At 41.4% G+C, this 24447-nt stretch overlaps 1 protein-coding gene across 4 annotated transcripts in view; it reads right to left on the bottom strand.

The window, feature by feature from the left end:
- Window positions 1-9379: 9379 nt before the first annotated feature.
- Window positions 9380-24447, bottom strand: part of LOC127578277 (solute carrier family 13 member 4-like) — a 60957-nt gene continuing 45889 nt past the window's right edge. For all 4 annotated transcript variants that reach the window (XM_052030083.1, XM_052030084.1, XM_052030085.1 and 1 more), the window contains exons 6-15: window positions 22519-22573; window positions 19322-19488; window positions 17540-17659; window positions 14603-14704; window positions 14391-14492; window positions 14041-14147; window positions 13734-13888; window positions 12986-13147; window positions 11975-12112; window positions 9380-10669 (exon numbers count right to left, since the gene is read on the bottom strand). In XM_052030083.1, the coding sequence (XP_051886043.1) occupies window positions 10532-10669; window positions 11975-12112; window positions 12986-13147; window positions 13734-13888; window positions 14041-14147; window positions 14391-14492; window positions 14603-14704; window positions 17540-17659; window positions 19322-19488; window positions 22519-22573 (1246 nt within the window). In that variant the 3' untranslated portion in view covers window positions 9380-10531. The remainder of the gene's footprint in view (window positions 10670-11974; window positions 12113-12985; window positions 13148-13733; window positions 13889-14040; window positions 14148-14390; window positions 14493-14602; window positions 14705-17539; window positions 17660-19321; window positions 19489-22518; window positions 22574-24447) is intronic.

Here is a 24447-nt window from a genome sequence, read left to right as displayed (position 1 = left end):
ACAACATCAGCCATCGTCCAGTCCTCTGGCACGTGAGCTCACCCATGGTTAAGCATGTTTTAACACATTTATCTCTGCCAGGGCCCTGCAATTTCTGCACTAGACTCCCACAAGGTCCAAGGGGACACCTCGTCAGGCCCCGGGGATTTATCCACCCTAATTCGCCTCAAGACAGCAAGCACCTCCTCTTCCGTAATTAGGATACAGTCCATGACCTTGTTACTCTTTTCCCTCAGTTCAAAAGACTCTGGGTCTGTCTCTTGAGTAACACAGATGTGAAAAATCCATTTGAAATCTCCCTCATCTCTTTCGGCTCCATGCATAGATGACCATGCTGATCTTCAAGAGGACCAATTTTGTCCCTTGCTACCCTTTTGCTCTTAATATAGCTATAGAAACCCTTGTGATTCTCTTTCACCTAATCTGCCAGAGCAACCTCATGTCCTCTTTTTGCCCTCCTGATTTCTCTCTTAAGTGTTCTCTTGTATTTTTATACTCATCAAGCACCTCATTTGATCCTAACTGCCTATACCTGATATGCACCTCCTTTTTCTTTACCAGGGTCTCAATATCCCTCGATTACCAAGGTTCCCTAAACCTGTTAGCCTTGCCTTTTATCCCAACAGGAACAGACAGATTCTGTACTCTCAATGTTTCACTCTTGAAGACCTCCCACTTACCAAGCATCCCTTTGCCGGAAAACAACCTATCCCAGTCCACACCTGCCAGATCCCTTCTGATGCCATCAACATTGGCCATTCTCCAGTATAGAATCTTAACCCTAGGACCAGTCCTATCCTTTTCCATAATTATCTTGAAACCAATGGAATTATGATCACTAGATCCAACGTGTTCTCCTGCACTCACTTCTGTCACCTGCCCTGACTCATTCCCTAAGAGGAGATCCAGTATCACATTCTCTGTAGTTGGGACCTCTACATATCGATTAAGGAAACTTTCCTGAACACATTTGACAAACTCAATCCCATTCAGTCCTTTTACAGTATGGGAGTCCCAGTCAATATGTGGCAAGTTAAAATCACCTCCTATCACAACATTATATTTCCTGCAACTGTCTGCTATCTGTCTACAAATTTGCTCCTCTAAACACTGCTGACTATTGGGAGGTCTATAATATGGTCCCATTAATGTGGTCATCCCATTTTTATTCCTCAGTTCCACCCAAGTTGCCTTGGTAGTCGAGCCCTTCAGTATGTCCTATCTGAGCACTGCCGTGACATTTTCCCTGATGAGTAATGCCACCCCTCCCCCTTTAATACCTCCCCCTCTATCATGTCTAAAACAACGGAACCCTGGAACATTGAGCTGCCAGTCCTGCCCCTCCTGCAACCACGTCTCACTAATGGCTATAACATCATAATTCCACATACAGAGCCGTGCTCTAAGTTGCCTTACCAACTCAGAACATTAATTGCACCACACTCAACCTTTCTGAATGAAAAACATGATGATGCTGGAGGAACTCAGCAGGCCAGACAGCATCTGTGAAGAAAAGCCGGCGGTCAATGTTTCGGGTCAGGATCCTTCTTCAGGACTGAAGATAGGAAAAGGGGGAAGCCCGATATATAGGAGGGAAAAACAGAGCAGTGATAGGTGGACAAAAGAGGGGAGGTGGGGTGGGCACAGGGTGGTGATAGGTCGATGCAGGTAAGAGATAGTGATAGGCAGGTGTGGGGGAGGAGGGGAGAGCAGATCCACCGAGGGATGGGTCAAAGATAAGGAGAGAAAGAAGAGAAGAAGCATGGTGGGGGGGGGGGTGTTGTGGGGAAGGGGGTGGGTAATTACCTAATGTAGGAGAATTCAATGTTCATGCCGTTAGGCTGCAAGGTTCCAAGACGGAAAATGAGGTGCTGTTCCTTCAGTTTGCACTTCGAATAATCAACCTCTCGGTTTCCATCTTTGCTTATAGTCTTGACATCTACTTTCCCCACAGTCTCTGCACTTGCTGTCCTGCCACTCTGGTTCCCAACCCCCTGCAACTCCAGTTTAAACCCCCTGCCCCCCGAGCAGCACCAGCAAACCTTCTCGCAAGGATATTGATCCTCCTCCAGTTCAGGTGCAAACTGTCCTGTTTGTGCAGATTCCACCTGCCCTGGAAGAGAGCCCAATGATCTAAAAATCTGAAACCCTCCCTCCTGCACCATCTGCTTAGCTACATGTTAAACTGCACTATCTTCGTATTTCTTGCTTCACTAGCATGTGGCACGGGTAGCAATCCTGAGATCACCACCCTGGAGGTCCTGTCTTTTAACTTAACACCTAACTCCGTGAATTCACTTTGCAGGACCTTGTCACTTTTCCTTCCTATTTCATTGGTACCAACTTGTACCACAACCCCTGGCTGCTCACCCTCCCCCTTTATAATGCTTTGGACTCGATCCAAGAAATCTTTGACCCTGGCACCTGGGAGACAACATACCATCTGAGAGTCCCATTCTCGTCCACAGAATCTTCTGTCTGCTCCCCTAATCCTTGAATCCCCTGTCACTACCACTTGCCTCTTCTCCCACCTTCCCTTCTGAGCCAAAGAGCCAGACTCAGTGCCCTAGATCTGACTGCTGTGGCTTTCCCCGGTAGGTCATTCTACCCTCCCCCCCAAAATATCTAAAATGATATACTTGTTATTGAGAGGAATGGCCACAGGGGTATCCTGCACTGACTGCCTATTCCCTTTCTCTCTCCTGACGGTCACCCAGTGTATTGTGGAGGGTCGTGGCTGTCATGTGACAGCACTGCCCACTACCTGGTTGGAAGACACACCAATGCCAATCAAGGTTTAGCCCCGCCCAACCCCGCCCATCAGCGCACATCTGACCATTGACCCCTTTAAGTACCTTTGTACTTGGCCTTGGGCCATTGGTCTTTGTAATCAATTAGTCCTTGCTGGCACCGGGCCATTTGCCCCCTGTAAATTACCTGGGCTGGACCCCCCAGTCCTCCAGCACTATAAAGGGCGCCAAGTATGCTCAGCTCGCTCTCTTTGCCACTTTCAAGGAACCACCCTGCTTCACTCCAGGCCGAGTACCGTGGAACGGCGCTGGAGAAATCGTTGGTGAGGTGTGCACTGTTAAAGGGTTGGGAGCGTTTTAGTTAGTGTCCCCAGTAGCATAGAGCCATGCCTGCACTGAGTCAAGGGGTGGTGGGTATCGTATTGTTTTTTCTTGATTGTGTGTACCTAGTTCATTGTGTGTGTGTGTGTGTGTGTGTGTGTGTGTGTGTGTGTGTGTGTGTGTGTGTGTGTGTGTGTTTTATCCCTGGTGCGATTTTCCCACGCTCGCTATCAACTGTGCGTGTTTGTGTGTGTTATTCCCGTTACCATTTTCCCGCGCTCTTCTTTTGTAAATAAATAATTTCCTGCCGGACTGTGTTCAGAGTCCTTGCTTTTGAGATCCATTGAATCTGTTTTCTCAGTCACAACACTCAGCTGCCTGGCTCCTGCAACTTAGGTGTGACTGCTTCCCTGTAGCTCCTGTCTATCAACCTCTCAGTCTCCCGAATGATCCAAAGGTCATCCAGCTCCATCTCCAGTTCCTTAGCACAGTCTGTAAGGAGCTGCAGCCTGATGCACTTCTCGCAGATGTAGTCATCAGGGACACTAGAGGTCTCTCTGACTTCCCTCATCATGAAAAGGAGGACACCACTGCACTGGGCATCATTCCCACTGCTCTACCTGTGCAATAATAAAGAAAGAAAGAGAATCAACAGAACCTCACCTTAGCTTCCACCTTTTCATGTCTAAGCCTATTGCCAAAGCCTTGGCTCCCCACTCTTACACTGGCCCACCCACACAATGGCTGCTCCAAAATGGCCTGTATTGTAAGTCATGTGTGCTGAACAAAGAAATCCACCAACAATTCCAAACTCGGAAACAAAATCCACTCATGCATTATAATCAATTTATATTGTAAACCTGCCAGACTTATTCTGAGAAGGAGAAATCATCTGTAAAAACACCAGGGCCATTTGGATCCAATACTAGTTTTGTACTGATAAATCCATCAATGTGTACAACATTTCACATATTTTGGAGAAATAGTAGCCACAAGACATTCAATAATAGAACAGTGAAAATCATCTGCAGATACACTCACCTTAAAAATAACATGGAGGTGAAGTTCTCTATTAACTGAGTGGCTAAAGTTTTCCCTTGATAGAGAAAACAATCCACTTTGGTTAACAATGATGCTCTGGGTAATTGCCTACTATTTCAAATGAACTGAAAGCCCATTTAATTAAACTTATGTGCCCCCACGGTATTCAGTTCCTAACTTGCTATGTTATCAGTTTTAATAAGAGACACCTTAAACTGAAAATCATTTCAGTCAATAAGATTGTGACACCTTGTAAAATATATTTACTTAAAATAAGCTTCTATTTTGACATAACAGTAAATCCTGTATATCTGAAAATATTAGAAGGGTACTTCTATAGAAACATTTCTAAGTGGAGACCATGAGCTGGGGTTTCCTCACACCACGTTGCCTGAAATAATGTCGGAAAATGGGTTGAGAGCAATTACCATAGTTCCACTCAGCCCAACTTTCGTCCTCTTGCTCCTGGCAAGTTCCTCAGCTGTCTTGTTAATTCCTGCAACATGTAAAGCTCATATCCCCTTCTGCCATCGCTGTGTCTGTTAATTCCAGGGATTCCCAAAAGAAAGGAAGTGGTGAGTTTTGGGGTACTGTTGGCAAGACCCCTAGGCTGCTGTACAAGGGGAGAAGCCCCAGTGTTGATGATGGGTGAATCTGCAACATTGAAAAGTACAATTCCACATTTGTAAAAAGGCTATGCTGTTAGGTAGTGTTTCGGACAGTTCTTATAATTTTTTGCATGGTAGCACAGCTAGTAGAGCTGCTGCCTCACATCTCCATGACCTGGGTTCAATCCTGACTGCTGGTGTTGTCTGTGTGGAGTTTGCACATTCTTTCTGTCTGTGGGTTTCCCCCAGGTGCTCTACTATCCTCCTATATCCAAAAATATGTGGGTTGGTAGCTTAATGGACCATTGTAAATTGGCTCTTGGTGCGTGGTAGAATCAGTGAGGACTCGATGGGAATGTGGAAGCAATAAAATAGGATGTATAAATGGATGGTTGATGGTCAGTGTGACCTCAATGGACCAAAGGGCCTGCTTCCATGCCGTACCACTCTATGACCTCTATGTTCACAAATATTACTGACGAAGACTTTGCTGGAACAACTAGTAGAGTCAGTTTGTGTTTTTGTCAAATCTGGTGGATTGCTTGATGTTGGTTGCTCTATCCAGTTTCTCCAGTATTTATTGTCACAATTTGATAGAACCAAATGTCTTGTTAGACTATTTATTAAAGCTATCAAGAGTCATCCATATTGTAGTGGTCCAGGAGTCACATAAAGGCCAGATTAAGTAAGAACAGTAGATGTCCTTTCTTAAAAGACACAGTGAACCAGTAGGATTTTACAACAATTATATTCATGGTCCTCCACAGTGATAATGGAAGTGTATTAAATTAACTAAGTTTAAATATCTCAGCTATCATGGTGGAATTTGAACTCATATCTTCTGAATCATTATTCCAAACTGCTGGTTTACTAGTCTGATGGCATAACTCCTATGTTACCATTACCAAATGTCCCATCTTTATATCATTATATTGTTTCCACTGATAGAAATAAATGACATACAAGAATAACCTTGCTTTAACTCACCAATATTGTGCATTTACTTGTTTTTGCACATCAGATTGTGATTCCCAATGAACCTGACATTGGATTCATTTATTGGGCTCACCTTGGAGCAGTGATTAAATAGCCTCAGCAGAAATCTGGGGATGAATGGGATTTCAAAACAAAATCTGTTCTAGGTTCTAAGAGAAAAGAGCCAGAATGCTATGCTGCCATCAGCAAAGGTCACAACAGCATTCCATTAACCTGTTTTCCAGTGGATGGACTGCATTAATGACAATGACAAGTATAGCACGTTTATTGTGCGATGTTACCTCCCAGCACTATCACAGAAATGTCAGGAAATTCTTCCCTGCTTTTTCACTGATTTCCATGAGTTGTGAGGTGGAGTGCATTCAATAAATTAGCATGTTCAGAGCTCAAGTTGTAAACTTGGCAAAGGGTAGGCAAAACCATTCCACTAGCCTCAGTCCTTTCTACAGTGTACCTGACTTAATACACTCACTCAAAGGTAGAAAAGATTGCTGAGATTGAATATTTGGTGTTCACTCTCTAATTTCATTTCCTGAACCTCAAGAGTAAAGATCAGAACATGGAAATTCTGTCAGTTTTGTACTATCATTTGAAGGAGTGCCACAGATAGGGGAATTTTAAACTTGAGTTATACAAAATCACTTGCATTTTGGTCTCCTGTAATGTTTTACACATGTTCAAATGTATGGAGCAGGTTCCATCCATAAACTAATGGTATCCTAAGTCAAAATCATGTGACACCACTGAAGGTCTTGAATTCGTGAGCCTTTGCAAATGCATGTGTTTTCTTTGGCACACGAACACTAGTAGGTATGTTTCAAAGCTTTACATGCCAAAAATATTGAAATGATTAACAAACTTAATAGACTATAGTGATGGAATTATTCAGTGCAGTTTTCGTAAATAATGTGACATTTTGTGATTTTAGATTGTGTTACTCCCAGGAGGAGAATTAAAAAGTGCTTACTTTTATTGATAAACGTACTTTCGGGTGTCACTAGGTCACCATTCTAAAAAACATCACAATTTTCTCTTTATAGAAAGAAAGAAAGTGACTGAGTTTTATTTCTTAGCCTGAGTGCGCTGGATTATGGTAGATTTTATACGCATTATTACGCAAACAAATTTTACGGGCAACCTCAATGATAGCTTAATCAATGGCATTTCAGATGCAATCTGAGTGCAATTTCTCAACTGCATCTGAATTAGAAGCTTGACTGTAAGACTTATTGATCCAATTCACCATATAAATCCAGACATAAAGGACACAAAACAGTTGTGATGCTTGACATTTATTCATTGGTGTTTGAAACACTAAATTCATGTAAATATTTAACGTCAGAATATTGAATGTTTCTTTTTTGATTCATGATTTCATTCTTTATGAAGTATCTTAAGATTTAAATGTGAGTCCTCTCATCCTCTTACACAAAGTCAAATTGGAAAGCACCATGCTTTTGACCATGCTGTGCAGTTGTCTTAATATAGTTCATGTACTGGAACAATAAGAATTTGATCAGGTAGTAATACCCAGAAGGTGAGCTAATGAGTATCATTCAAAACAGCCTGTACATCCACGCATTAGGTCATGCCAAGATCCACAGTTAATAATGTCCATGTGATGGTTAAGGATCAATGTACATCCAAACTGGAGAATGGTTTGCAATTATAGGTATCTTCATTGAACTTACAAAAAAATAAAAAAAATCATGTGCAAATTTCAAAGAGAGCAGGGCACATTGGCTCCTTTATTCCAGTTTCAATTTACATTCCTACAGTAGAATCACGTATTCAGGAGAAGAAGCAGATTTTGAATTTCCAGGAGACGCTGGTTGTTTTTGATGAAAGGAAGAACAGTGGAAACTGTGGGGAGAGATCTGCCTCTGGTCACTAGCACTAAACACATGTGAAAACATTGGTCTCTGTATCCCATTCCCAATGTTTGGTTCCATTTAAGTTAAAGGAACTGACTATCAAAAGGTCAGTACACCCAGTGGCTGAAATGCTTGTGGGCGTTTAGCACCGATGACCAAAGATTTAATTTTTCCTTCTTGTCTTTATGCAGTCTGGGAATGATGAAGGGACGGAAAGAAGACAGGAATGGAAGGGATAAGGGTGGTTCCTCTGGTTCTAATGCTGAAGCTATCACAAATGGTGCCTCAAACTGCCATTTACTCTACAGAACAAATGTTTCAGTGTTGTGATGAAAGATCATGTACTCAAGGCTATAAAAGTGAAAAGATCGACTCTGCAGAATGAACAAAATATCACCCTATTGGCCAGAAATACAATGAGCCCTTTAACTTTCACTAAATATACTGTAGATACAGATCTTTTGGGGGAATGGACTTTATTGTCACGAGTAAGATCCCATTTGGCAAACGAGGCAGATTTATTGCAGCATTAACGCACTCATGATGCCATGTGTAGCATTGAAGCAATGAGTTCATGGAGAGGTTTACTGCTGAGGAACTAACAACAAATATAGCCTTACTTTTGTTTTTCTGGCAAGTCATTAAATTAGACCTGAAGGGAGCATAAAAACAATTGCCAGCCACCTCAACTGCTGACAACATGGTGAAATAATCTGTTTCTGTCTTTAATGAACAACACTGGGCTAGAAAAGAGTCACTATCTATGTATGTTAGAATCAGAACTAGCAGAAGCTTCAGAAGCAATGGTGGCAGCTAACCCACAGGTGCTACGTGAATAGAACACTCAATAGAGCTCATTTAGCCAACAGTACATGGTGATCTGGAGCATCCCAGATAACTCTGACGCAGATCAGTAATTTGGCTCTGTAATGATGGTGTCCAGACAACTTGCTTATTTACTTATTATTTGTTTGCTTGTTTCTCCAATGCGCAGATGCTGACCAGTAAGTCACCAATGTATATTTGCTAATTAGGAATTCACAGTTTATGAGAACTCTCCTGTTTGGTATGGAGATGTATCTATTGCTTCTTGATGGAACTAAGAGAGCTATGGAACTAGTGTTTCTTGGTGGGATAGGATATCTTCTATAGGTAAAATTTCCTTCTCAAACTTTTGCCCAGCAAAAGTGAGTTGAAAGTTTTAAAACTGAAGAGGGCAGGTTTTCATGTTTCCTGAGTACTTCTTAACTGGATGGACAGCCACTTCTCTGTGATTAAGATTTTCAAGATATTACAACCTGAAACTCTCATATTTCATAAGTAAATTTTAGGGACATGAGAATGATGGAATTTTATGCTTGGGGTGAAACACATTAGTACTAGAGAATGAAACAGCTTCCTATTTTAAGCAACTGAGTGTGATGTGCTCCCCATGAGATATAAAGCTATTTTCCTTACCTTTACTCTCACACTGTGTCTCAGCCATAACTTCAAAAGGCAACCTCTATTGGACGAATAACCCATCTCCCGCTCTTTATACCAGTCAATTTTATGAAATTGCTGTTCCAAATATACTTCGAGCGTAAGATGGGGCCATTTTGTGTTACATCCAAGTGGAGAGAGATTTAGACTCATTTTGCATTAGATCTAACACAGAAAAATGATGTTCCTGTTGAAGAGGTGAATGATTCGCACTCCTTAACTTGTCTTCCATTTCTCATAACTTAAAATTTTGTTATAGCCCTCATGAACTGAGGTACATTAAAAAAATTGTCCCAACACTTATCACTGAAATGCCAACTGCACATTGTGCTACAAGTTTATTCTTTTCTTTAGTCTGAATAAAAAAAAACAAAGACAAATATTGATTTTTGTTTTTAAAAGTACTACAATCTTGGATCTGCATATACAAAGGATCTACAATGGCATGGCCTTGCTGTTACACAGAAGGATTTTGAGAGAAGCTATGCTCTGACAGAATCTGCCCTCAGACACCATCCAAGTACTGAAACAATGACCAACTTTGGAACAGATTAAGCCAATTTTGGATCACACTGCAGTTCAGTGTACGTGCTGCAAAACCATTTTCGACATAGAGGCAGTAACACAGAGTATCCAGTGTACTTGCCAGCATTCTCTGAAATGCTATGGAAAGTTTCATGCGTGCACATTAGGCTGACACATGCACACACTGATACAAATCACTGCGGGGATCTGGATTCACAGTACTCACTGATCACTGCCTCTGCTCTTAAACGGGGCATAGTAAGCACTATCATCCATTGAAATTCAAAGCCATTTGATCCACCAATAAAATATAACACACTGACAGTGGCAGCCAAGTGTGGCACTGAACCAGACGCAGCAATCCCCAGCCTTTGCAGTTGCAGATTGACAGCTCTGAGGGTGTAGTGGTGGAAACATTGTGTGCTGAGGTTTGAAAGTGAAAAATCACCAAGGTTCCTGCTCCTGATTGTCATTAAGTGATCCCTGTTGGAAGAGTGTGATCTGGTCTGGCTTGAAAGGCCAAATTGCCTGCTCGTTTGTCTTTTTTCTTACATGATGATCAATCTGCTCATTGGCAGGAAATGCTAAAGGCTATGTGAGTGAGTTTTTGTAGGAACCACCGCCTTCGGAGGAATTAGGAAAAAAAATTTTTTAAAGATAAACTTTGAAATTCCATGCCCGAAAGAATATTTCCCAAAGACAGAATAAAAAAAACCTGCAAAAGTCCTCAAAATGATAAAATGAATGCTCCTGATTTGAAAGCTGCCAAGTCAGAATGGGTTCCACCCTGCACTCCTGAATCATGTGTTTTTTGGGTAATGATTCTTGCTGGATTTGATCCCTTCTTTAGTTGGCCGTCATTAATCAAATGTTTCCCAGGCTGCTTCACGTCTGATTTGCACTCTCCTTGCACCTCTTGCTCCACCTCTCATGATTAAAAGCCTCCTGTTGTGTTGCTACCTGGGATCCATTTAGGGAATTGTTCCAGCTGGAAGAGAGGAGATCCCCAGGTGGTGATGGCCAGCATCACAGCGACCACCCCAATCACGTTCACTCCGAAGCCAGCCTTCACCTGAAACACAGAAGTGGGACTTTAGTGTAGGCATTGTCCCGGGAAAACATTTAATTCACTATTCAGAGCTCCAAGTCAAAAGTCATCATCAAAACAATTCTGATTCAAAATGTCCTCACTATTGAGATCAGTACTAAGTTCTTCCCCTTATGTGAGTGCATACACTGCAGTGGGAGCTGCTGACAAACAAAGTCAATCAGGTTGGTAACAGAAACAATAGTACACAAACATGGGACAAAAGTTGTTCACCATTTTATCTAGTGCTGAACCATTGCACATGTAATTGTGCTCAGTATAGCCTGAAACTTGTATTATGTGAATTGGCTGTGTGCACAGTTCAGCACATCCTTCTCTTTTAGAACATAGGCATGTCACTTGCACACAATGGGGCTGTTTGTACTGGAAAATTTGGCATTACTGAGGTAGATATTGTTAATTAATCAGCCCATTGAGTCAGTGCTACCTTCTGTGGTAGAGAATTCCAAAGGTTCACCACTCTTTGGGTGAAGAAATTTCTCTTCCTCCCAGTCCTAGATGGCCTATGCTGTATCCTTAGACTGTGATTGCTGGTTCTGGACTTCCCTATCAACGGGAACATCTTTCCTGCATCTAGTCTGTCCAGTCTTGTCAGGAATTTGCAAAGTTCAATGAAACTGATCAAAACAAAACAATTCTAAGTCAAAGTAGAACTGCCATTCTCCGGTCTCCAACTCGCTCTGTCAATACGTGTCCTCAGTATTGACATCAGTTCTAAGTTCTCCCTCTCTGTATGTGCATACTCTGGATCAATTGGAACTGCTGACAAAGTGTCAACAAAAAAATAGTACACAAATATGGAACACAAAGTCTTTCACCATTTAATCTAGTGGCCTGCTTCCTGAACCACTATACTAACCGTGCTCAGTATAGCCTGAAAATGGGTACTATGTTGTTCCAGAAAACCATCCTGTATATACTTCAGGAATTCCTCCTCCAAAGTATTGCTACTAACCCAATCTATAGTAAAGTTACTCATAATTTTGCCAATTGGGAAGCCTCCTCTATTACGTAAAATATGACTTCAAAATAATTTCAAAGTGTAGGTTAGTTTGTCACACTGGCTCTAAAGTAATAACCAATTGTTCCATCATTACAGGTGATACACATTGAGAAAGAAGTAAACTCTTGATCATTTATTCCCAATCCTCCTCCTATGCATGTAAAGGTGAAGGGATAAATACTCAACGTTTTGGAAGTGGAGTACAATGTGTTATTGACAGTAGATGGTGCAACCAAGGGTGAATTTCAGGCCCCTGTGTGCCTTACCATGTCCTGAATTTGGCAGTGCCCATAGCTGAAGACAATGGCATTTGGTGGATTACCAACAGGCAGCATCACAGCAAATGACACACACATTGTTGCTGGTATCAATGTGTACAGCGGATTTATCTGCAGTGTCTCAGACTACAAGGAAAACAGAAAGCAAGTGTTAAGGACAAAGTAATAGCATTTCCAGAGTAGCTTATGGTTTATGTAAAGAATAATAAAATACTGGAAGTTGTTTTTCATGACATGTTGCACAATGAAATGGAATTCTTTAAAGGGGAATCACCACCTTGTGGGAGAGAGTTTTGGTAACTTCACACAATAGAATCTTCTAGTGCTGAACATTTCTCTCCCACAGATTCTCTCCACTGGTGCAATAGTAAATTTCTTGCTTTAACTGTGGGGGCACAGAACCCTAATATTCTCAGCTGTAGAATTTAAACCTGTGCATGCACGTCTCACAAAGCCTTTGCCTTCAGTTCCTCAGTGATAAATTATCTTAGATTCGAGGAGGTTTCGCTATGAAACATGATGGGGAGCTGAGTCACAAACAGGGAACCAATTAACCTTTTCTTAAAGTTTGTTAATGCTTTTCAGGGTGCAAGTTCCTGAGAATGCAATGCTTTCCATATTTTGTTTCCATGTGCACCCACAGGCCTGATAAAAGATGAGAGAGCACTTCTGGCATTAATTAGATTACTCCATTGCACATCAAGAGCTTAACATAAATAGGTCTGCAACTCTCTGCTGAAAAGGGTATCAATTCAAACACTTCAAAAATGAAATTGATTATTTCTTTTCGACAAGCATATTACGAGCTGGAGCATAAGCAAGGAGATGGAGTTAGGGTGCAGATCAACCATGATCTAATTGAATGGTGGAACAGGATCGAAGGGATGAATGGCCTACTCGTGCTCCAAATTTTGCAACAAAGTGGGAATTAGAGCATCTTAGTTCAGTATCATACAGGATAATCAGAGTATACATGACTACTACTCAGTATAGGCTCACCAAAGTGGAGAGAATAGGCAGGAAAACTGTGATGGTAGCTGGATTACTCGCAAATTCAGTGACAACAGACACCAAAAGGCATGCAATTAATGCAACAGCCCATGGTGGGAGATTACTCATTGGTTCCATTTGACGTCCAATCCAATCTGATAGGCCAGATACCTGAGGGGAGAGAGATAAATTCAATAAAGAGTTGTGTTGACAATGGAGAGAGCTGCAGATTGTAGAAAACAATCCCTTGTTCAGGAAACAGAAAGACCATATGATGGTATAAAACACCAAAATGATGCTCATGCAACACAACTGAGAGTTCAATTAGTTCGCTGGTAGACTGAACTGAAAAACAGTTTCATCTATGTACCGTCCTGGAGTAGGGAAGACCTCGTCTGATAAGCATAGTCCTTCCCCAGACTGTTCCTTCTTATCCACAGGTTCAGCCAGCAGGGTGCCCAATATTAAATGAAGAGGTAGGTTTCATTTTATTTCCCTTACAATTGGGCAAGTCCATTGAGTTGCTTCATCAGTTTAGTTGCCATCTATAAAAGCATCTTACAGTTTGTTAGGAAGTTTGATAGGACCAAAAGACCATCCTATTATCTGATCACTTTCCGTGGTGTGAAGCAGTAACTTTCACCAACTGTTTGTGCCAGGCTAAGCTCACTTGCAGATTTGCCTCCTCATGCCCATTCACAAGGAATCCAGTTCTGAAGCACGTTGAACACTTACTACCTCTCATGCCTGTCTTTACCTTGCAGCCCGCAGCTAAGGCGTATCCTCCTCCAACCAGGATGACAATCTCCCAGGGCATGTGCTTCTGAAAGTCTTTCCAGTTTATCAGTGGTGCCAGGGGATTGGGTTCCTTTGATTTATTCAGATTCTTTAAGTCCTTTGCACTTTCCTCATCTGCATAAAACAAAAGAAATTAGCAGGTTTAAAACCACCTCAGCACCTCATCACAGTCATGTTTCAAATGTCATTACTTCTTGCAATTGTGTGGTGCGGAGGAGCTGGCACCAGATTGAGGAGAGGCCAGCAACTCGCTTATCAGAACTCACCATTGTCCTCCTCACCAAAACAGGAGAAAGATGGTTTCTTAGCAGGAATCAAGAAGAGAAGAAAGCCCAGGAAAATGGAGACAGTGGCATCTGTCCTATAGCCTTTTCTAAAAGGAAAAGGAACAACATATAGAGAATACTGAGAAAAAAGATCCATTAGGTAATCACAGTCTACACAAAGTAACCATTATAACTATCTAAAATACGAGATCAATTGTCAAATCGCAGTGATGGTGGATCTGGACACTGGATCCGAGTGACAGTGGATCTGGTGCGGAATCAGCATGCTGAGAATCAAGCCAAGGCTGATGTTGAAAAGGTTACCATTAACCATGGAACCTCGTCCTTACCTCTCAAAGAGTGACGTCCATCCTGGAACAAATCCTGGTTCCCGAGTGAACCACAATAATGTCATCAATACAAAGAAAATCCCCGTCACCATCTCAGGGTAGCTGGAAAAGACATTAAAATATAATGGATTTAAATTCAATTCCACTTTGAGAAACTTGAAAGCCAAATATTGGTTCAATCCTTTAAAAGTCAGGAACAATTATCCCCTTACCTGAATGGCCCTAATTTCTCATATTCCTCTTGAATTCTCCTTTCAGACATCTCCTCACGTTTTGTCTTCCTCTTTTTGCTAAGAGAACAAGTTTCCTTAAAGCTGTAACAAAAGATGTATTCAAGTAATGTAACAAAATAAAGTGAGGTTACTCTCTGTTCTGTCTAACAGAGACTTCTTATCCCCTTTATGTAGAGACAATGTGTGTACAACATAGGCATTTGTGATATTGAATCAGTGCTTCCTATAGAGACTGGAATTAATCCCAGTATCTTAAGTCATTTTAAAATAAGTACAGAGCCTTAGTTTTCCAAATATTCATTCACATAGAGGACTCTTGTCCAGAATCAAGACTTATCAATCATTCTTGGATGCATTTTAACGGATAGAAAAGCTGAGGAAGGCATGAGACTGATGATATGTGATAGCATCGGTTGATATTTTTTGCTGCAGAATAATATTAGTAAAATTAAACTTCAAGTTCTCAAAGATTTTCACCATCTGGTAGTTCACATCATAGAGTAGGCAGACTGTACCTGAGACGACAAATCTGCTTTTGGCCATATTCCATTCAATGATAACTGTTTTCACTGTATGTTCTACTTCTGGATCTTTTATTATTATGATTTATTTCATTTCTAAAAAGGATCTACCAATTGTAAATAGAGGATGTATCATAGCAGATCAGTCTTCTTGCAAAACTGTTCAGTTACTTGGCTTTGCTATGAATGAGCTCATTTAGAAGTTGATTGGATTCTGTAAAGCCAAGATGTAGTGACACCTGCCTGAGTCCAGTATGGTAAAGAACTCCAAATGCTGCGTTCTGACAGCAGTGACTGGGACTGGCATAAACAATGTTGCCTCCTTGTGAAAGTGAGCTCTAGGCATCCATTTATATATTTCTCCAAGAACCACAGGAGAAACACAGGCTGATATGATGCTGATGAGCAGAAAATTCTGTGCAAAATCTTCTAGGCTTCTAGGTGAGTGATATTCAGCATGTAAGGAGGAAATCTTCTTTGAGACCTGACTCTAGATGTGTGCAGCTCAGACTAATCCATATCTTCATCCTTTTCTTCGTCATGGCATAATAGAGATTTTAGACTGGGAAATCTGAGTACATTGAACAGAACTGAATGAAAAAGAGATGATATGCAAAGTAACAGTAAACTTGTTACTTTGCATTTGTTGAAAGTACCATTAAAAGTATCCTGACTGGTTGCATCATGGTCTAGTATGGCAATTCGAATGCACAGGGATGTAAGAAGCTGCGTAGTGTAGTGGACTCAGCTCAATACATCACGGGCACATCTCTCCCCAACATCAAATGTATCGACATTAGGCACTGCCTCAAGAAGGCAACAACTATCACCAAAGATCCCCACCATCTGGGCCATGCCATCTTCTCGCAGCTACCATCAGCAAGTCTAAAGTCCCACATCACCAGGTTCAAGAGCAGCTACTTCCCTTCAACCATTCAGTTCTTGAACCAACCTGCACAACCCTAATCATTATCTCAGTACAGCAACACTATGATCGTTTTGCATCACAATGGACTTCGTTTTTTTTTTGTTCTAGTTGTCCTCTTTCTTGTATAATCTATGTTAAGTTTATGTTTTTCTTGTGAATGTTTTGTCTCTAATGCTATACGCCTGTGATGCTGCTGAAAGTAAGTTTTTCATTGCACCTGCACATAAATATATACTTGTGCACATGACAATAAACTTAACTTGACTTGAAACTTCAGTGGTAATACAGAACGTGACCATCTCAATGTGGCGTCTGCATCAGGAATACCTTACTGCACCTCACATTGCCATATACAGTATATAGTGGTGTGATACTTTGGGCAAAAGTTGAGAAAATATATTAGAGAGGTTTCTTCATCACTTTTACGCTAATGTCTCTTGGGCTTCTAGCCTGCCTCAGAGGGGACTGGGACAGTTTTGGGAGGATCATTCAAGTGTGGCCTTTTTGTAACAGAGTTTAGAGATAATCATTTCGAAGAACTCTTTTTACTTGGTCTATTGCCCCAACTCTATACCAAAATTACTGAAACTTCAGAATAAAATCCAAGTCATTGTAATTTTTAAGTGAAAAATATCCTGTTAAATCTGAAGTCAAGCCTCTGCACTAGGTCTGACTACTTGTTTTCGCTCGTCACAGGCTTATCTTCAATGCTCTGAGCTGCCAGACATTTTTGGGCTATATCAGCTTTTTTTAAGAAGTTGATTAACCTTTGCTAGTTTTGTAGATTGGTGAGTTATGGTATCAAAGAACCAAATACAAAGAATGGGCTGAGATTGCAGCTTCCTGTTTATCAATTTATCCTAGTTTAAGAAGCTGACTTATCCACAGGCGGTAAACATGGCACTTTGAGATAACACTCCAAGTAATACAGCCACAGCCATTAAGAGCAGAGAGGGCATTTTACCACCATTTCAAAACATATTAAAAATGGAGAACAAAAGCAAATGGTCCCTTATTGTAATTTCACAGTAGATTGTGTTTAGTGGAGAGCAGAGCCTTGTTTTAAATCTTGCATTGTTGTGAATTGATCATCACACAGTGTGTTGTAGCAAATAAAAAAATACAGGGGCAAACCTCTTCTGCTGACAGTAGTGGTAAATACAGCAACAGAGAGCACAAAACTCCAAAGGATAAAGGTTATAGCAAGGTAGCCTGGTTAATTCCCTTTCTCAGTTAGGGAGCCAAGACTTGGTGGTTGCCACAGTAAATAATCAGTAGCAGGTTAAACCTTCTAAGTTATCTCACACCATGAAGTTGCATGCATGCTGTCCAGCCAAAGGGTAAAATCCCACAGCCAGGGCCCATGATGTTCCTTGCCTGTGCAATTACTCAGATAATCAACCACAAAAAGAACGCCTGCAGTATTTGCAGGCAGTGTGGCTTAGTTGTTTCAGGTTCCATGCTTACTTGCATCCCAGGAAGAGCCAGTGCATCCAGATCCAGGTCAACACCAGCATGATGATGGCAATGGGAAAACTGAAAACGAACCATGTGCCAAAGTTGATAGATCTTGATTCTGGGTAGCGACTGTGAAATAAAAACAGACAGATGTCAGGACTGGCAGTACCAACAACAGATCTGCCGACATCAAACACGTAGCAACACTAATTTCACCACAAACTATAAAGGAAAGAAGCTCAGTGCTGATGTGGTGACTACATGGCTTCCTTCATACCTCTTCTTTGCTGATCTGAGGCCATATTCTGTGTCATTGAACCCTTTCACAGCAGCCAACTCATGACACCTGATCCAGGCCCACCCTGGGCCAGATCTGTGGCAGCAATGGAGCTGACCCTCTGCAGTGTGGAATCAGATGACAAGGTGTAGTGAGGCCTCAGTGACAGCTGGGCTTCAGGTGGCACAGTGCTGAGGCCCTGCCCCTGTAACACCACAAACAACCTTTGACAGGAGTCCCAGCTCTGTGCGGAGCCTCACCTCCTATTAAAACTTTAGGACTTTTTTAAATGTCGGAGATTGAAATAGTGTTGACTTTGCCGTAAATAATATTAAAAAATAAAATTATTAAAACATTTTAAAAATAGAAACTTCAAAAATATATTAAACTGCTAAAAAATTAATGAAATAACTTAAATAAAATAAGTAATAAATAAATAACTTGCCCTTCTCCACCTAAACTTCAGACTGGGAATCCCCATTCAAATTAATGGGCTCACTGCTCCTGCACAGGGAAATCTGGGGAGTCCAAGTACAACCAGGCTTCACAACTAGATTTCACAACTAGATTTCAGCAACACTCTACAACTCACTGACTTACAGGGGCTCCAATGAAAGCTTGGCACTTATTTGAGTGCGATTGGCCAAGCACTGGTGATTGCTTTTGGATCTGCTGGTCACAACCAGCTCCCTTTATTCTTAAATTACTTAGTCTAAATGACTGATAACTGGAGCCATCATTGTTTCTGTTCCTCCTTATGGGACATATATCCATGAGCAAATCAAAAACAGAAAATGAGGAAAGCAACATCTGTGGGAAATGTATAGAGTCAACGCTTCAGATCGAAGCCCTTTCATCTGAACTGAAATACATGTTTGTTTTGAGTTGTAGAGGGGGAGGGGTGGAGGAGGAAACAGAAGGAATGCCTGTGATAGGCTACAGATCAAAGTTGTCCAGGTAAAAATTACTTTAAAAATAGGCAGGTGGAGACAGAAGAGGGAAAAGAACAGAAACAAGTTGAAACGGAAAGGTACAGCCACAATGGTGGAGATGAATAAGGATAGTTAATTGAACTTGTTAAATTCAATATTGAGTCCTGAGGGTTACAATGTATGGAGTGGAAGGGAAGGTGCAGTTCCTTGAGCTTACATTTGAGCATGTTTAGTGCAATGTAGGAGACCAAATTTAGAGACGACAGAGTGAGAATGGGTGGACTAAATGGAGGTGTTCCGCAAAGCAATCATCCAATTTGTATTTGGGTTTTTTCAAGGTATACAGTAAGCCTGTAACTATAACTGTGAGAGAGCCCTTGCTAAATGGCAGCTCAAGAAGGCAGCTCAGCACCACCTCCTCCGCAGCATTTAGGGATGGAAATTAATTGCTGATCTTGCCAGCGATATCCATAACCTGTGAATAAATAAAACAGCATTTTAAAGGCCCAGGGGGAAGTTTGTTCTAGTAGTGGTCTATCAGGCTAATAAACAGGGTCATTACGTGAGGGCTGAAGAGCTTACGTATTGAACTGTTCAGCGAAGATGAGGTTAGTTGAGGTTCCGGTAATTGTCATGAGGCCTCCAATGGTAGCAGCATAGGTGATGCTTAGAGACAGGCACTTGCAGATCATGTGATCACGCTTGGTCTTGTATTTACTGCTGTATTCCTTTCTGGGCTGACTTTGGCCCTGTTGGGAAACAGAGCAACAGCATAAAAATCATAGTGTGACATTAATCCATTTCTCTCCCTCTCTTTGTATCCTTCTTTCTTTTCAGTGGATATCCCGTCTGCTATGGATTGGTGTTCAGCAACTAAACCAGTTATTTGCTGTGCTATCAGTAAAGCAAAATTCCATACGTTGAGGGTCTGAGGTATCTCCAGTCAAAACCAGTGTTAAACTTGCCAATGCGAGACACCCGTGGATGTCTACTGATCATTATAAATACATTGGAAATATATATACATATAGTGGACAATAATAACTCCCAGCTGATAATGGCTAATGCATGGAAACAGGTAGCAAAGCACCAACGTGCATCTAACTGCTTCTAGGTCTTGTTTCTACAGGCCTACCTATCCTACACTCAACCAGTGCCACTCCCCATTCCATTGTCCTTTAACTATTTGTGTTGGGGAGTTATGGACTATAAATCTTGTATTTCAGGATAGAACATAGACTGCAGACTCAATAGCCAGCAAAGCCAGTCTGGTGGACGTTTGACCCATTTCAACACCTGTACACTCTAAGCAGAGCCAAACTGCAACTGATAAGCTTCTGTGAATTCCCACTGCCCAGACTGAGCTGGAAGGCAGCCTCAGTGGATATTTACTTTGTCAACATTATCTGTTGGGTGTATTTGGCAAGCAAACATATTAAACTGAGGCCTCGACCTTTTGGATCTGTTCGAGTGTTTGAGTTTGAATAATTGAGAATTTTGAGCAGATTATGTGGCTGATGAGGGTCCCCAGCTCAAGTAAGCAGCTGATAGCAAAATGATCGATAGCCTTGCGGCTTGTTTACTTGTGTCTATTTTCAGCCAAAACCAGGATGAGGAATGTTTATGTATCCATAAACCAAAGTATGAGTAAATCCTTCACACAAACTCTCTGCAGGCAGCCCCATTGGTACAAGCCAGATGAACCCACTCCACGTCACACAGAGGATGCAGTTTAATCTCCTGCTAATTAGTCCACTTTGGCTAGCTTGATACGAGTGGCCCTTCCTCTTGTTGAAGAGTACCCCCTCTCTTCCAGCTTTTCCTATTGACTCCCTCCTCTGATTCTAGGGATCAACCCTATGATCCCTCTCTACAATACTTCCATGGCAAGCTGCTTCCCTCATTTATATGTATCTGACCAAAGCACTGCATAGCTGCAGGATGAAGGACTGAGATGTGTACCCTATTGATTCAGCAGCACAGCTCAGCATTCTGTTTACTGCTCTGCAGAGCTCTGATACGCGTTCACTATGCTGATCATGTTCAGCTTCTTTTAGCCAATTCCACACCATTCTCTTGCAGTGTTTAATACTCTGTAATTACAGACGCATTCATTTTCACATGCAATCACTGTTCTGGTTTAAAATGTCTTCTTGTTTTTCTTGTCTGTTTCATCAGATTCAAGCTTACCACCTGCCACAACCACCCTGGGTTAGTATCATGTCCAGCTATGGCCATATTCTTTAAACCCAGCTCAATAACTTGGGTGGAAACAGTTGTTTCTTCCCCTGTGGTGAGAACTCCCATGAGGACGAGCCCACAGTTCATCAGTACACTTCTAACGTGTGCTAATGTTTTCCAGAATTGAGAAAGCTCCTTCTCCATCCCAGTGCTTCCTGAGATCCCACTGTCTTGTGGTTGGGCAGTGGTCTTTACCTGAGTCCTTTGTTTGTCCATGTACACACATCCTGGGGCATTTTAAATTGCCTTGCAGTACCTGGAGGAGGCCACAGGTTTGGCCTGGTGGGAAGTCAGTACAGCTCCCCACGGTTGTAATCACGGATCAGGCCCCAGTGATATCTGAGTCAAATGACTAAACTTGACTCAGACATCAAGTTACAATGGATCTAATTTTAGCCAATATCCTTTTCAATCTGCTTTAGATTTCCAGTCAGGCAGATTGTTGGGAAAGGAGCAGGTACATCTACGCCTTAATTTAGTTGGTAGTAATACCATTCCAACCTCTTCTCTTAGGCAGAGGGTAATATTTCACTTTTAAGTCTGTTCACATTGCTAACATAACCAGTGCAAATCCCATTCCCCCCTCCCTTCACCACATGTTGCAGGATGAGGGCAGAAGGAATAGTCAGAACACTGAGGTATATTTGTTGCTGTTTGGGCTGAAGCATAGTCTGGTGGTTTTGAGGGGAACTGCTGACGTTCAGCCATTTGAGCACAAGTAAGCTCTAGACTTGCACCCATGTGCTGTGAGTCTGATATTTACTGAGTTACAGATGTGCTGCAGTGGACACTTAGCATTGGAGCCCAGGTGCGGAGGGATGGCTGAGCAGTACACTCACCGATCCTGCATTAGTTTAGACCTGGCGCGGGATACCAGACCCCATTGATTTCAAAGGAGATTTTAGACCTGTGGATCAGAAGGCAAAGGGGAAGGTAATTTTTGAAAAATATTTTACTTTAGTTTAATACTTTTAATTATATCCCTGTGTGCTTATGTTTAATTACTTACTTTGATGTTGACACCCGTTAAATGTTTCTGAATATCTGAACGAGGAAAAAGATCTCTGATGGCTCTGACAGAAGGGGTTCAGAGACAGGGCCTGTGCGCTGCAGCCTGATTAATATCCAGACCCTGCTCCATGGCTCAGGGAAGATCAGGCCTCCACACCCAGCCCTGATAGGTGCAAGTATACATAGTTCACAGGCACTGATTTCAGGAGCCAGGCTCGACCCAGGAAAATCCAACCCAACAAAATATAATGTCCATGTCTACTTGTTGCTATATGCTTGATTCACGTCTCCCCTTGAAGGAGGAAATTGGTAAACAGTTGGAAGCTACAGAAACGTTTAAGTGAATGCTGCAGAATGCAAGTAGTCTCCTAATCTCTCTCACTATCACAGGCAACAATGTAATCATAAAACATCATAATCAGGCTCCTGAGAAAGGACAGCAGGGTCATAAAACAGGAAGAAACAAAATCCAGTCAGTGACCAAACACGATCAGTGATAAGACCACAAATCTGATAAAGCTACAAACCTGCCTCTCTGACTTAGTCAGCATCTCCTTGTCAGATTGGTTTTTCTTCATTCCACTAGAAAAATAAACAAAATATTAAATAACTCCAGTAAACCATTTCAGTATTTTTCAGAATCATGTTGGCTAAAAACACTTGCTAACTATCTCGAAGAACTTCTAATTGTTATTCATAACAGTTAACTGAGGGAGTTTTTGGACATTACAAACAGTCCCATGTTCTCAGTTATTGAATGTAAATAAAAATTGCATTGCCTTATCAGAAATTCAACCAATAATTCTTCCAGTTCACTGCCTATTTCCTGATTGAGCATGAATGGGCAAAACAAATTATAATGTCTAAGGCGAACAGATTAGTCAAGCAGCATGCATGCTTAGCCAATAAAACTTAAGGCATCTGTTTAAATTGAACTGGGTGTAGAGTGCACACAGCTACTGTGTATTAATTTCAAGAACAATGTCCAGATTGGATTTGTAAAGTGGTGCATACAGCCATTAAAAAGAGCTTGTCTAGTTTAGATGGCACATACAATGTATTGATCCATTCTCATTAAAACATCTATTTGGGTTCAGAATGGTCTTAATGGAGAGATGAGCAAATAAGTTGCCAATGCCACAAATGAGGTTGAGCTGATGGATACTGATGTGAATTCTCTCTCCTGGCATTGTGTCAGCTCCATAATTCACAACTCATTCCTTCAGATATTAGTACATTGCTGGTATTAGTCTGTGCATATTCCTGGTCCCAACATTTCTATGGTTCACTTCACGAGTTTGTATAGATTATGGATACTTTGTAGCTATTTAGCATTTGGTTGTGAGCCCCACTACTAATGGAATACTGATCAGTGCATTTAACTGACTGGCACAAGGAGTAAACCCAGAAATGTTCATCTGACTCATTGTTCAAAGCACTCTGTGTACACACCTCAGAGCCCAGCATTAATAGACTCAGTCTGAATACTTTGTAAGGACTGAATTCTAAAATGAATCAAAGAAGCCTTGTATCAGTGATGATGTTCTTTCCTTGTTGTGTCACTTCTGTAGAAGAGTGGCAACTGCGAACAGTAGAGAGAGCTAAAATAATCAGCTCATTCCATGGCAAGCCTTACCTGTCTGATCCCAAACTAAAAATGCCTTCCTAATTCACAGTGGATAATTTTATTGGGAAGATCGCTCTGAAGATTCAAAGCCTTCATATATTTAAATATTAAATTATTTATTGTATCTGATTTCCCTCAGTGCTCTTCAATGAGATGTTGAATCTGAAAGTATCTTAGAATCTTAAAACCAGTTCTGATGAAAGATCTTGGACCTGAAACCATAACTGTTTTCCAATCTTCACAAATGCTGCCTACATTTTATATTTTTATTTCAGTATCTACAATATTCTACTTTTCTCAAACTATCTTGTCTCTGAGTCAACAGCTGTGGGTTCAAGACCAATTCAAAGACTTGAGCACAAAATTTAGAGAAACTCTTCAGTGTAGCATTTAAGGGATCACTTTATTGTTAGAGATACCTCCTCTTAGGTGAGGTGTTAAACCAAAGAACACCTATCCTCAGGTGAACATAATATTGTTTGGAAGAAAAGTAAGGGATATATCATCAGTGTCCAGACCAATATTAATCCCTCAACCATAATCACTAAAACAAATCACTTTGTCATTATCCATCCCACATCATATCTGAGTTTTGGTTAAAGACAAAATGCGCCAGGACATCCAACCTGGCATTTGCTCACCATCCATTGGTTGGTTGCAGCCACAATTGTGCCACTCAGTGACGACTGACATGCTTGATGCAGTCCTGGCTGAGTTCAATAGGCTGACCCGTGATGGACTCTGTCCCACTACCCTACCATCTGCACATGCAGGAGGTCAAGTGATCATCCTTCTTACACTCTGTTGATGTCAATGTTAAAGCTACCCA

Source organism: Pristis pectinata, chromosome 15, assembly GCF_009764475.1.
Source record: "Pristis pectinata isolate sPriPec2 chromosome 15, sPriPec2.1.pri, whole genome shotgun sequence".
NCBI classification, from domain to species: Eukaryota; Metazoa; Chordata; class Chondrichthyes; order Rhinopristiformes; family Pristidae; genus Pristis; species Pristis pectinata.
The sequence above is the reverse complement of the archived record's forward strand: the minus strand, read 5'-3'. Positions and strand labels throughout refer to the sequence as shown.